Source organism: Egretta garzetta, unplaced genomic scaffold (genome assembly GCF_000687185.1).
Source record: "Egretta garzetta isolate BGI_Z169 unplaced genomic scaffold, ASM68718v1 scaffold46, whole genome shotgun sequence".
Taxonomy (NCBI): domain Eukaryota; kingdom Metazoa; phylum Chordata; class Aves; order Pelecaniformes; family Ardeidae; genus Egretta; species Egretta garzetta.
Genome location: NW_009260268.1, coordinates 4,589,661 through 4,603,863, shown reverse-complemented (window position 1 = coordinate 4,603,863; position 14,203 = coordinate 4,589,661). Strand labels below are relative to the sequence as shown.

Genomic DNA, 14,203 nt, shown 5'->3' with positions numbered 1-14,203 from the left:
AAAGAAAACAGGGAGAAAGCTTCTTGATGTCAGCTGGGGTACTACTGAGGAATGCATTTGGAGAGAGCGAGCGTTCCAAGGTCCCCCTGTTCAGACATAGCACAGATTACTTCAACCTAGTTTTCCCAGATTCTAATTCTGTCAGTTTTCTCTGTAGCAGTAACATAGAGTTGAAAATCTTCACTCACCTTGATTTTCTATCATCTATTTCTATAGTAGTTAGCTAGCAATAAAACATTTTAAAGCGTCGAAGCGTATACAGAAAAAAAAGATAATTTCAACCTACCTAATTTCTTCCTAGCTTGGTATATGTTCAAAGCATTAAATCATTTGTAGTATTGTTTAGGACACTGACTTTTATTGTTCGCAAGCACATATACAGGTTTTTGTACACAGGCTGAATTCTTGGGTTTGAATCCATGTCCTTCTTTTCAAAGTGTTTTGTTGCTACTATGTTATGTTCACTTAATACTCTGCTCTTTACCCAACACTGTTATTCCACAGTGTCGCACTCTTTAGCCTTCCCCCTCGTAGCTGTAATATAACAGTACCATAACTGTAACAATTTTACCTAGCCAGAAAGTCAGATTTTTTAGAGTTTGCATGTGTCTGGCTCAGAAAGGTGTTCTAAATTATGGGGGGAAAAAAAAACCCAAACCATATGAGAGTAAGAATCTCTGGGTTATGTTTTACTTTCAGTTTAGGACTAAATTATTCTCTGCATCGGTTTCTTAACATTTAGCTCTTAAAACTGATAACAAGATGAACTGTTTTCCATGCTGTTGCTGCTGATTTTAGGTTATTGTCTGTCTGGTGGTTCCCTTTTAAAACTTCGAATTTTAAGTTAAGATATGCAGGTTTGTGTAACTTTCGAAGTCTTGGCTTTTTGGCAGGCCTCTGTTTACTACCAGGAATGAGGGGACAGTTGCTTTCTTCATCATTGAAGAGAGACAGTTCAGTCATAGGAAGGCCAGGATTCTTGTAGTAGCAGACCAACACCATCCCAAAGGAAGTCCCACTGGGAATAAGATCCATAAAAAAGGGATTAAGCCCTATTTTAATTTTGCGTGTTACTCCAAATGAATGGGATGTAATCAATATATTAAGAGGTCTGCATCAGTCAATGTTTAGTGCATTTATAACTTCAATTTCAAAACTACAGGAGTACAAATTGTACACCTGATTTGCATGTCCAGGACTAACAGAACTATTATATGCAAGCGCACATCAATCGTGTGAAAATCAGGTGTACAACAGGGACCATTGACTTGACGCCATGGTTTTCAATGTTTTGGAGATGAGGTCCTACAGTTTTTCCCAGGAAACAGGATAGCGTAGCGAACTGAGTTGTAGCTTGAAACTATAAATCCTCAGCACCCAGAGCTACCCACAGGGTGATGCATTTCATGATCTCTCTCGGGCGCAGTTAGCCAGACCTTGCAACAGTCCCCGTTCTAGCCAGTGTTCAGCTGGGGTACTACTGAGGAATGCATTTGGAGAGAGCGAGCGTTCCAAGGTCCCCCTGTTCAGACATAGCACAGATTACTTCAACCTAGTTTTCCCAGATTCTAATTCTGTCAGTTTTCTCTGTAGCAGTAACATAGAGTTGAAAATCTTCACTCACCTTGATTTTCTATCATCTATTTCTATAGTAGTTAGCTAGCAATAAAACATTTTAAAGCGTCGAAGCGTATACAGAAAAAAAAGATAATTTCAACCTACCTAATTTCTTCCTAGCTTGGTATATGTTCAAAGCATTAAATCATTTGTAGTATTGTTTAGGACACTGACTTTTATTGTTCGCAAGAAAATTCTTTAACCTCAGCTGAGTTCTCTTGCATCTCTGACTGTCTTTGGCATTCAGCTCAGTTACAGACCTGATGAAAGATGAACAGAGAATAAGGTCAGGTTCCAATCCAAATACCAAGCAATCTGCCCAATGGAATATTCTTTTCTTGCTTGACAAGCCACAGTTGAAGGGGATTTACTGAGAACTGAAATGTCTAATATGTAATCTTCATTGTCAGATTCTTCGGTAAAAATTATCCATCTTTCTTGTACAGTGGCAGAGGAGAGTTAAATGAGGGAGAGAAGACCGTGAAAGAGTATAAACCAATTTTTTGGACATTTTTTGAAAACCTCTTTTCCACCTAGCTGTCAGTAATATGGATAAAGGTTCTGTAATCTACCTGCCTGCATCTTTATTCACCTTTTTAAAATTATGCTCTACAGACTGTAAAGATGAAGTGGAGAATGTTCACAAATATTTTCTGCATGTACGCATACAAACATCATGAAAAGAAATGAAATTTAATTACCTCAGTGTTACCTGGAGATGTTGGGGAGGGGGGCAGAGGGGGGAACCATAGTGCGTTTTAACATTCAGTTGATATCATCAGGCTGTGGGTTGTTTACCACGGCCTTCTCTCATGGAAGACTGCATCATCTTCAGGAGTAAACTGAAGCAAGATGAACCGAAATAGTCAAACCTGGGAAAGAGAGAACCATGGAGCAATAAGACAAATCCCATGGCTTCAAGGTCAGATTGCAGTTTAGTCAATTCGTGAAAGAAAATGCTATGAGCTGTGTTCAATATCCATGCTCCCAAGGCAGACACGGTTCCCAAACTTGCATCAGACTGCCAGTCTCCACTGCACGACCACAGGGCATCCTCAGTCAGCAGAGAACACGATCACTGCTCACACCCAAGAGCTCTCCCAAGCAGCTGCTCCTGCACTCTTTCTGGCCCCAGCCAGATTCTAATCGGTATAAGTCAGTGCCTTTCTAAGCAGGATACAGTTTCTGCAGGAGGTTAGTGTTTTTCCTTACCATTGCCTCCAGATTTATTGGATATTACTGGCAGGTAGTCCTCTGTTAAGAAGGAAAGTAGTTCCTTTCATAAAGCTTTGCACTGGAAATACAAACTACTTTTTCCTCTGAAGTAAAAGTGTTAATTGTTATTTTCACACAATTACATGCATTCTTTCAAAAATTCTTTCTGCTCTTTGCTTCCCAACAGCCTGCATGGCTTTGTGTCCCCCGTGAGATGAAACAGAATTATTTAAAGCATAGCATGTTATGCCTGCCAAGTTGGTATCTGTGTGTGTGTGTAATGTAAATTGGTATGTTGTTTGTCAGAGAATATTCTAAGTTCTGACATTACGTATAGGAGATTTTATTTCTGCTTATCTAAAAATATACTTCACCCAAGGAATGTACAATGTTCATCAGTTGCATCTGATTTTTCTAATGCTATTTCTGTTTCACAGTGAAGAGGCAGCAGGGTTCTATTCCAGTTTCTACTATAAATAGAATGGACTGTTGATAAAGTTTACAGTTTTGTTTTAGTTTTCATTCTGTCCTCCAAAAATCAGATCTTTAAACCTGTCAAGATTCTGTCGCTTGCCCTGTCTCTTAAAAAGTTGTCGTGAGCTGGGGGGGGAGTGTGTTTTACACAAGGTAGAATATGAACTCTCAAGCAACTACATATCGTGCCCCTATCCAACTATTTGGACCTTAGACTATAAATCTTTATTACATTTCAAATCATTTCATTTCAGCCACAGCGCCCTGTGCTTGCTCATGAAAACATACACAGTGGGGGGGAACCGTAAGTATACTTCTTGTCTACTAAACCAAAAACCTAACATTTAAGCAATAGCCAGCACATCGTCAAGTACTTTGTTAAGTTGCCAAGTACAATTATGAAGAGGCTTCAGAAGTTTACAGATAACTGTATGATGTAGGAAAATATCCAAGGTCCCAGAGGGAAAAGCCTTAGTTGTTTCATTTACATCAGACTCAGACAGACATGCCAACTTACAGTTCTCCATCATTTATACTTAAAAGGGATAATAATTTTGTAAAAGTGAAGTTTGACTTTTTTTATTCTCTTCTCTTTTACATCTCGGCAGAATGCCAGTTAGCAGTTTAACTTTGATTCAACTCATCTGCTTTTACTGACTTGACACAAATTATTCAGAAACAGTTCTGGATGTGAAAAGAGAGAAAAAAAAAATAACTCGATAAAGTTCATCACAGGAACCCAGGCTCACACTTTTTGGTGTAATTTACATGTGCAATTTAAAAAATCTATACAAGAAAGCCTTTCTGAAAACTGACGAACCACCTAGATCTCAAGTCTTATTTTCACAAACAATGTAAGCACTTGGGATAAGACACATCAGGCTATTTCAGTGCTGACAGTAGAATGGAAGCTCAGTGCAAGAGTGTTTCGATTTGTTTGTTTGTTTTCCCCAGTCTTGCACTCAGGTCCTGCTTCAGTGACCACTGAAACCAGTAGCCATTCTTCCTCTAGCAGCAGAGCGCATTGGAGTATGCCCAATCAGATGAATTCTCCTAAATGTAACTAAGGCTTAGCATCTAAAAATAATTTAAAGCTTACCTGTTAGTCACTGGAAGAAGTGGTAAGAGAGAAGAGGGGCAAAAAAGTTACCAAATAACTGCACCACTATAGTGAAAATTGGACATTCTGGGTTTAATCTCACTACAACCATTTTTCTCAAGCTCCTGTTGGTTTTGTTGAGCATACTTGAAGCACCTAACTCTGTTTTGTAAACAATAATGATCTAATTAATTTTGTTCAATATAGGTTAAGTAGTTCATGACTAAAGTTACTTATTCCTAAAATTAAGAAATACATTTAAATTGCCAACCAACCATTCTTTGTCTTGAATGTGCATTCTGTTAGTGTTGTAAATGGGAGTAGTTTTCATCTTTAAGAAATTCCTAGATTAGCAATGAGAGAATGAAATGACTACAAAGGATTTATTAAAATGGATTATCTAGAAATGACTAAGATTAGATTTCTAAAGTACAAAGAGTGCTAACTAACTGGGAAGTTCTTGTTAGTGTGTTTGAGTAAGTAATTGGCTTGTGTCCTATTCGTGACACATTACATCTGCAACTCCTGTACCTTTGGAACCTGCATTTAATCAGTTTTGGAATATCATCATAGCTCTGCTTTCCTGGAATAACGATAAGCATGACAGAAAATGTTATTGCCATTTAATTTTTTGTACAGATTGTTCTGACTCCTGCTACACGAATTACCAGAGGTAATTGCTTAGATAACCAGTCCCATTCCATTTTTTTAGTACAATTAAAATATAAAATTAAACTTTTCAGATTCGGGGAGATAACCACCCGTCACGAGAAATTAAGATAATTTTTTTATTGGAAGACTTGTCTTTTTTCCTCCAAGCCAGCGATCTGAAAAATAAATGTGGTTTATTCAAAAAGACCATCATTACACTCAGCCCGACACCAGTCTGTATATAGGGTTTTCAAATGAGACTTTCAGGAGCAGGAATTTTTTATGAAATAAACATCTCATTTAAGCCATGGAAACTTTGCCTGAATGATACAGAGCTAATTCAGTACCCACACATCAAAGGGGGAGTTATTTGGGGGTTTTGTGGGGAAGCGTAATGGCATTAAGGTTCTAAAGTCAGAGAACTGTTGTTAAGAGGGAAAAATAGACATGATTGTCAGATGCAATTGTTAGAGGCACAGATGGTTAGAAAAAAAGGCAGGTTCTGGCTGCAGGACTCAGGGGCTTTTGCAGCAATCTTCCCAGGGGCTGTCAACCCAAACACCTTCAGTTGCCCCTATTAGGAGTTTAGTGCCATTCTTTCAATTCCGTGAAACTCAATTAAAAGCTGACAAGGAATGAAAGATGATAAATTTAGCAATCTCATACCTCTTTCCATTTATCCACCTCATATCCTTCAACCTGCAGCCCCTGGCTGGGGTGGAGGTACAAGTCAGTGGCTGAATACTGTTTGAGTTTCCATCCTTGTGTACCCCTGATCCGATTCAAGCCTCTTCCTCACTGTCAGAGGCATTTTTTAATATGTATAGCAGGGGCAGTTTTAACCAGAGAAGGGGTTATGGCTGTATGTTCCCAAATAGCAATTATTCTCCACCTTCCCCACAGACATGGGCACCATTTTTACGTGCAGAGCTCGGATAGTGCCAAGTCTCACCTCAGCAGTCGCTGCTGAGGAGCCCGGGGATGTCCCTGCTCACAGCAGCAGTGGGTGCGAGCCACTCTCCGGGCACCCTCCTCCACCCACTACAGGAGGAGGCCAAGTACTGTGATGATGCCATGTGGCACCCTGCTCTGCTGATTAAATTAACTGGTTGAGGAGCCATCAGGCTTGCCTTGAGTCCCTTGAGTCTTTAGTGTCTGATGAGTTATTTTTCTGATAAAGCTTTATTTATTTACTATAATACATACCCAGCCCCGAAGTCCACCAGGCAAAATAAACCTTTTTCCCCTGTATTTGCAAGAGGTGTTACTCATTAGTTAATGTTTAAGCCAGGTCCTTTACTTCAGCAAAGGTGCAAAGAATTCTTACTTCTTTTTAAAATGCATCATTTGTCCTATTTAAGGTTTCAGGCTCTATATAACTATACTCCTAGGAACGAAGATGAATTGGAGCTCAGAGAGGGAGATGTCATTGATGTGATGGAAAAATGTGATGATGGATGGTTTGTGGGTATGTCTTAGTTTGGTTGCTTTTATTTTATCTTTTTTTCTCTCTTCCTCTGACTTCTGCTGCCCTCTTTGCTTGGTGTGTTTTAAACAAACTAATTTTTGGTATTCAGTGTAATAAACCTGAACCTGGCTTTATCAGGAGAAATCCCAAACAAAATCCGCTGAAATTAGTGAGCAATTTTTCACTCGTGTCGTTTGGAGTTGATGGACACAAATTGACTCCAGTCTGTGGTACAGCACTGTTGTCATTCTCACGTGACACAAAACGGACTATGTATTACTGCTCTCTTTATAAAGACCAGGTAACGTAAAGCTTACTCGCATGAATACAGCTACAGCATTGACTGCTCGTGAGAACCGAGTATTACCAAACAGAGATTTCATAACTAGGCCTAGGTAAGGTGGCTTAATCATTCCATAAACCCTTATGTACACAGTGGCTAATTTAATCATCTAACTCAGCATTTCAAAAATTCTAATTATTTAAATAGACTTGATGTTGTTGAAATGAAATTATTTCTGTGTACCAAGTCAAAATTTTAGCACAGATTTTAATCAGGCCTAGCAATCTAATTAAATATGTGCCTCTCTTTGCTTTCTCCTTCCTGCAGTTATAATTTGTTAAAACTCACAAATGAAATTCAAAATAACTTTTTGATGTTATGTTACAAACAACTGTAAATATTTCTGTTTGTGCAATATTAAACATAAAAATTGAAGGCCATGCTTACATAGTGACTTCCTGTTGTTATTCCCATCTTTCATCTATTGCTTCTAATTTCAGGAACCTCGAGAAGAACCAAATTCTTTGGTACTTTCCCTGGAAACTATGTCAAGAGGCTGTGAAATTTTTTTCCTACTTATTTATGCTGCATCTCTGCAACACATCTGCATAAAGCTGCTAGAAAACATGCTACGCTGGCCTTCTGTTTTCTTGCTTGCAGCCTCAAGTAGAGGCCATCTAGTTCATCCTCATCCCATTCCACTCGCCAAACCGTTCCAGCAGTATTACAGCAACGACCACAGTGTGAATAACTAAGCTTTTCTGAAACAAGAGGAAGCGTTTCAACATTTAAATACTCCCTGCTTTAAAGTCTTTTCATTTGAAACCTGATAGGAAGAGCCCGATGACAGGTACAGAGCTGAATGGCCATGGGGGGTGGGGAGGGGGAGAAACTCTTCTTGGTTTGGACATTGGTGGCGCCATCACCAAGGCTGATGGGATTTTTTCAGCATGCGTGTAATGCAGGGGGAAGTTGCTGTTTACTATTTTTAAAAAAATTCTTGGAGTTTCCACATTCTTATTAGCTCGGCAGCATTTGTTGCTTTCACTTTGCGGTATCACAGGTTTGCCTACTGTACTGGTTTACAATGTATGACAAATTATAATATAGATTCTTTTGCCTGCACTTGTATGTTGTAACATATGCACAGTGATTGTAAAATCTCAAGCAAGCGTAGTGAAAAATGGAAGAACTCCAAGTGTTCTGAACAGGTGCAATGGTATTGGCTAAACCTTTTTTTCCGTTTTTGCCCCCTAATAAAGCCGTAGGGTTTTCTGTTAAAAGGTAAGAAGTGCAAGAGGCATAAAACCTCAGGAAAAAGGATTTAATGAAGAGACAGACGATGATACAAGCATAGACAATAATAACTTGCTACTGATGTCTGGCATTAACTGGTTGTAATCAAAATGTCGTAATAGCAAGCAACATGAAATTTGAGAGGTTAGTGTTTTACGTATCACAGGAATTAAGAAGCAGGAAGTAAACAGTGTTAGTGCAAAGGGTTGTTGGGTTGGGGTTTTGTTCTAACATAGCCACCTGAAAAATATTCACAAGTATCATGTACTGATTTATTTCACTATATAAATATATATGTGTGTGTTAACAAAACCCGAGTTACACATTCTTTTTAGGAATTTAGTACAGAAAAAATGTCACAAGTATTAAAACTGATACATTTTAGAGGTGGTTTGGGTTTTTTTCCAGAATGAAACAAGTATTTGAAAACATACCTTTTCCATAAGTAAAGGTAAGCGTAAATAGCAAATGAAATTAAGGCACAGGATGATAATGACTATGGCTTTATAAAAATAAAAATTTAGATTTGGTTTCTTCAGCACCTTATAGATGGCAAAAGCTTCTACTGCATTTCTCATGGGTAAAGGATTGAAATTATCAAAATGTATGTAGTCTCTGTAGCATTTTGTACATATGTTTGCTTTTTTGTACAGAGCCATTTGGTTGTTGATTTTAAAAAAAATTAAGTTCCTTATTTGATCTTTACCCTATTACATAGAGAACATTTCAATGCATTTTTCTTTTCTTGCTCTATTTACCATAAGCACCTCTGGATAGTGCAATTCTGTAAGATAGCATTTTATGCAAAATTTTATTAATTAAAATATGGTTTACCAGCCAAATCTAAATGTACATATGTCTTTATTACTGAGAAATGTCATTAAGACAAAGGTAAAGAAACATCTTTGTGCAGCATACCTTTATTATTGCAGATTTCATGGCAAAAGCTTTATATTCAAAGGCTTTCGATTTTAAACTAGATCTGCATGCAGCTTTGCTGTGAGATTAATACCTATCTTTGATGCCATTTATGATTGAAGACTTAAATATCTGTTGCCTGTGATATTTAAAAAGTACTGTTTCTACTCTGTATCTGATTTTAGAAAAATACAGGTTTTTCATACCTGGCTTTCAGGTACCTGACTTTGAATTCCTACAAGCAAAAGGTCTCTGTGGTTTTTTTTCTTGAATAGACTTCTAATAAATTTTGCTTGGAGTACACAACTGTTTCCCCCATCATTTCTCAGAATACAAATAACATTCTACTTAAGTGTTGCAACGCGCTTAACACTTCGAGCTTATATGCAAATAAGTTTTGCCTTGTATAGAGGGGTTTTTTCCACCACCAAGCATACACCAGTTACATGTGTGGGCTACAAGCATTGCCCACACAGCTCTCAGGTAGTCCCCTGCACTGTCATCCATCCTTAAAACACCTGACTGCAAAAGCAAGGTTACGGACTTTCTGCATGGACTGTGCTAATTTGAGATGATTTGGCTGTCACCAGAGCCACCCTTCACTCCAGAAGCACAAGGGTAAAATACACGATCGTAAGCCCTTTGTAGCTGGCAAAAGCTCCCATGCCCTAATCCTTGAACAAAAGCACAAGAAGAGCTCCTCTCTAAAGCGACAGCATAGAAGCAAGATTTAAGGAGAATACAGATATTCGGGGAGCATCTTGGGATTCTGCCTGCAAAACTGAATCATTCCATACTAATGTCTCAGTCTGGCAAGGAACAACTGTTCAAATAAAACCAACACCTGCAACAAGAAGCAAAGCAAGCAAGCAGCAGCCTTCCCCTGCCCCTTCCTTCCCCACTAGCTGCTAACACAGTTACTGCTAGTGCCTCTGCGTGGCTCTTCGGTCCTTCTTCTCCAAGCCCCACAGTTGCCAGGCTGCCTCCTGCCAAAGGCTGCATGTGCTGTACTCCTACTGCTGAGGGATGCAGTGCTACAGCAACCTGCCTTTGGACAGGAATAACCTATTTCTTCAAGTCTGAGTCATGCTCACTTTGGTCTTTGCTATAGCTGGGCTGGAAAATGCAAAACCACCACCACCTCTAAATAAATACACAAGTATGTAGCGTAAAAAGTTAACTTTGTCTAGAGGAAGGTTAGGACCAGGGACTGCTGTGAAAACTCCACCAGATAACTGTTCTCAGTATAAACACTGTCAGTGCTAGGAATGCTTTTGATTTGGACAAGGCCTAATTTAGTCAGTACTGTTCTTCTGAGGTAAACCTGCCCTCCCAGTGCTAAGACATCAGCTTAAACCCACCGCACGCATCAATTCTTACAGCCCTATAACCAAATACCACGATATACAATCGAAGGTTGTCTGCATTGCTTTGTCCTTTCCGTTCGCTGAGTGACCCAGTGTGGGATCTGGGACATCACTGAGGCACCGCTTTGTGCCATACGCCTGTAAGAACCGTGAGAAGTAGAAAGTATGGTGCTTTAGTAGTCTTTTCTCTATAAAAGCTAGCCTAATAACTGGTTGGTGTAGGTCACTAATATAAAAATTGTGGATGGTTAAGGGGTGAAATAGCATCCTCTTTGCTAATCATTGACACTTTTTTTCTGGTTATTTTTTTTTCTTTGCAAGTCATTGACACTTCAGGAAAACCTGTAGTGTTGTTTTAGTCAAAAAGTGGAGAAATACTAAAGTTATAATCAGGTAAACCAAATATATTCAAATCAGCTAAGTCTGCTGAAGTCCCGCCTACACTACTTAAGGAACAGACTGGAGGATTTTTTACCTTCCTTGTATAATGCTTGTACACTGCCCTATAAATTCATGAAGGAGACCCCACAGGGCTGGGCAGCACTCTGTCCTTAAGGCCAGAGGACAAGAGACCTGGGGAGTTAGAGGCCAGGCAGTTTAATATCTAGGAAGAGACCAGAACAAATTAATTAAAAGCCTCAGATAGTCACAGATTTTGCTAGAAAGTGGTATCTCAAACCAATTTCCCTTTACCTTGTCAGGGTACGTAGCACGCATCTTGATTTCTATTAGGATTTTCTTTTAATGCTATGACACGACAGCTGTGTTAGCAGACTAAGAAAAGTTGCGTCAGTCCACATGAAATCACGTTTGTTGCAGCATTGTGCTACATTACAGGTAAATAGGTAACACAACCAGCATGTCCCTTAAAAAAAAAAAAAAAAAACCAAACAAAAACCAATAGATGCCACTGCCTACCCTGCAGTGAGCCGTGCATCTGCTGTTCAAGCAAAGGCCTCTTAAAAGAAGAAACCCCCCAGCCACCAACAAGCCAGGGAGACCAATGCACAAGCAGTCCAGGGCCACAATCTACACTCCGAACTAAGCGAAGGGTCACCCCGGCGGGGTTAACATTCTGCCACCCGCACCAAAGCAAAGCACGTTGTCGTTCTGCGACGCCTGGTATTTACTCGTTGCCTTTTCACTGCTGATGCACAGAACCCGGACAGGAACATGAGGTGCTTCCAGTGCGTTTGCAAAAGCAGTGCACGAGCCACAGGGAAGCTGGAAACGTGAAGTCAGGTCCTCTAGAAGGACCTTAGGTCATCGCCAAGTATATTCCCTTACAGCACTGACAGTGACATGGTGACACCCTGCCTTTGCTCCAGTTAACAGCAAATGCTGCTGAAGTAAACAGATCCCACAGCACTGGTAATACAGTTTCTGCATTAGCCTGAAAAGAAAATTGCACGAGAGAAGCACTGAAGCAACTGAGTGTCTGGTTTGGGCTGGGTTTACTATACCGAAAAATATGAGTGCAGGCAGAGACCAGAAACTGTTGCTTTAACTACTCCCACTACACAGCACAGCAGATAGTTCCCTTCTCTAGTACCTAACTGGCAAATTAATTTAAAGCCAAATTATATGTAGCTCCAAAGTTGCCAAAGCATACTGAAAGGGCCCATAATTCAATTTTTAAGCGTGGTTATATAGCAGAACCCCTTGTTACATCCAGCTAGTATCAGCCAGACAAAGATCAGAATCCGCCCATTTTACAGAGCAGGGAACTTGCCAGACCAACATGTAGAAATGGGTACCTTGTCCACACTCTGGAAGGAGGGAAGATGAATTTCATAAGGCTTTCTTCTGCAACTCCACGGGTAATCAAATCAACATCATGCTCTTTATTTGACTAGACACAAAAAAAAAAATCCCATTTTACTTTTATCCCTCCCCAATGGCCAGATGATAGTTAACTTCCTAAGTCCCAGCTAAACATTGCCCAATAGAATCTATTATTCTCATCAATATAGCGAAGTCACCTTCCTTTGAAAATTAAAAATATTTTTATATATATATATGCAGAATATGACAAAAATCCACTAAAAGGGAAACGAGTGAATGAATTCCTGCCTGCACGAGCCTGAGTCAGATACTATTTAGGCCAAAGAAAGTGGTATGGGTGACATACAGGCTCTTGTTCATGTCTTCTGTGTCACCTCTGAAACACAGAAGTTTCTGGGTTAACACGCAATGATGAAACCAGGGAAGAGCCTGAACAATCCTGCAGGTACAATTTTTAGTGTAATCCTGCTGGTTGGTTACACTGTGCACCGGAGTTCTTGAGCAACTCTGCACCCAAAACTGTTCCCAGCTCCTGTTACATTGGCGTCCACGTGAATCCCATCGATAAAGCATTACAGAATTACACCTAGCATTTAACCTCTGTTTCTTCAAGAGTCATAGGGAAGGAGCAGAGTTCTGTGTTAAGAGACTATTTAATATTACCAGAAAGTATTCTTACTAAAATAGCTCTACTGCCTATAATAACTATCCCATAGCAATTTTTTGAGCAGCCTTTGTATAGTGACATCACATCTAATTACAGATTGGGTGCGCAGAGGGTTCTGCTTCAGCAGAATGGCATTACATCACAAGTGACACGGGGGGGTAGGGAAGGGAGTGTTGACTGACAACCAGAAACGCGTTGCTAGGTTTATCCTCAGCACAGATACTCACATCTCAACAATTTATGTTTCTTGCTGCCAAGACAAATAACAAACTTGGAAGCCATTATTTCATCACCCCCATAGCAAAGTAATCCTCCCACATTTTCCATCCATCAGAGAAATCAGTAAACCACTTAAAAAAATACCCCAAGAATCATGTAATTAATTATTTCTGCCAGTGAAGAATTACCCAGAGAGTTACACACAGTGAGTCCCAATACTTCTCTCCATAAAGGAGGGGACGCACTTCTTTGTCGCAAGCCACTGTTTCCCTTTGCAAGAGAGGGTCCTGTATTCGTGTGGGTCTGCTTCGGGTGCCTGGCTCTAGCGCCAACTGATTTGAACAGTAGTTTGCTATTTAAATACCTTAAAGGATCTGGTCCTTTAAGACCTTTTTGGCCATTGTCCATTAAAATAAAATGGAAGCATTTTATTTCAAGACTTTCTACAAGTGCCGCTTAAGAACCAAGGAAATGGACTGTCGTGTTAAAATAATAATCAAACCTTCAGTCATTTGCATTCTTTTTTTCTCAACACAGAGTTAAGTGTACAACTGAAACCAGCACTGCCGACGGGGAACATGGAAGAGACGGAACATGTCATTCTAAGTGGGTCATCGCCCTGCTTCTGTCGCTGTGATTTGCTAGATAAACCCCGAGTACGCAACGACCCAACTCATGCTTTCCCCAGGTTAATGTTCCAAACCGTAATGTGAAACATGTACAAATACTGGCTGGCTCAAGACCTGCTAAAGGCTTTTCTTACACCGCCACTGATTCATCTGTTATAGATAGGGGGTTTTTTCACATGTAACTGGAAATACTTGAACAGGTGAGAATCAGCCCCTCCCTCCTTAAACCATAAAAGAGAACAAATGCATGTGTCCAGTATGCCTGAGGTAGCAGAGGTTAATACTTATATGCCACCAAAGAGCTCTAGGAACTATTTATAGATTCACTTCATCTGCTCCTGCAGCCAGCTCCGAGGTACAAGGCACAAAGCAGCTCTACAGACAGTCTGAAGCAGAAAGCATGGGAGCCATATGCCAGCAAAACCACAGCAAAACACCCAGGACACAAACCCCCCCCCCTCCACTAGCCACCAATCATACCTATGTTCTGAAGTGAGCGGACTGCTACCTACCGC

The 14,203-nt window shown here is 40.0% G+C and overlaps 1 protein-coding gene across 4 annotated transcripts in view; it reads left to right on the top strand.

The window, feature by feature from the left end:
- Window positions 1-7,369, top strand: part of SORBS2 (sorbin and SH3 domain containing 2) — an 83,564-nt gene extending 76,195 nt beyond the window's left edge. For all 4 annotated transcript variants that reach the window (XM_035897795.1, XM_035897796.1, XM_009642416.2 and 1 more), the window contains 3 exons: window positions 3,561-3,610; window positions 6,418-6,524; window positions 7,308-7,369. In XM_035897795.1, coding sequence (XP_035753688.1) covers window positions 3,561-3,610; window positions 6,418-6,524; window positions 7,308-7,369 — 219 coding nt within the window. The remainder of the gene's footprint in view (window positions 1-3,560; window positions 3,611-6,417; window positions 6,525-7,307) is intronic.
- Window positions 7,370-14,203: the final 6,834 nt, after the last annotated feature.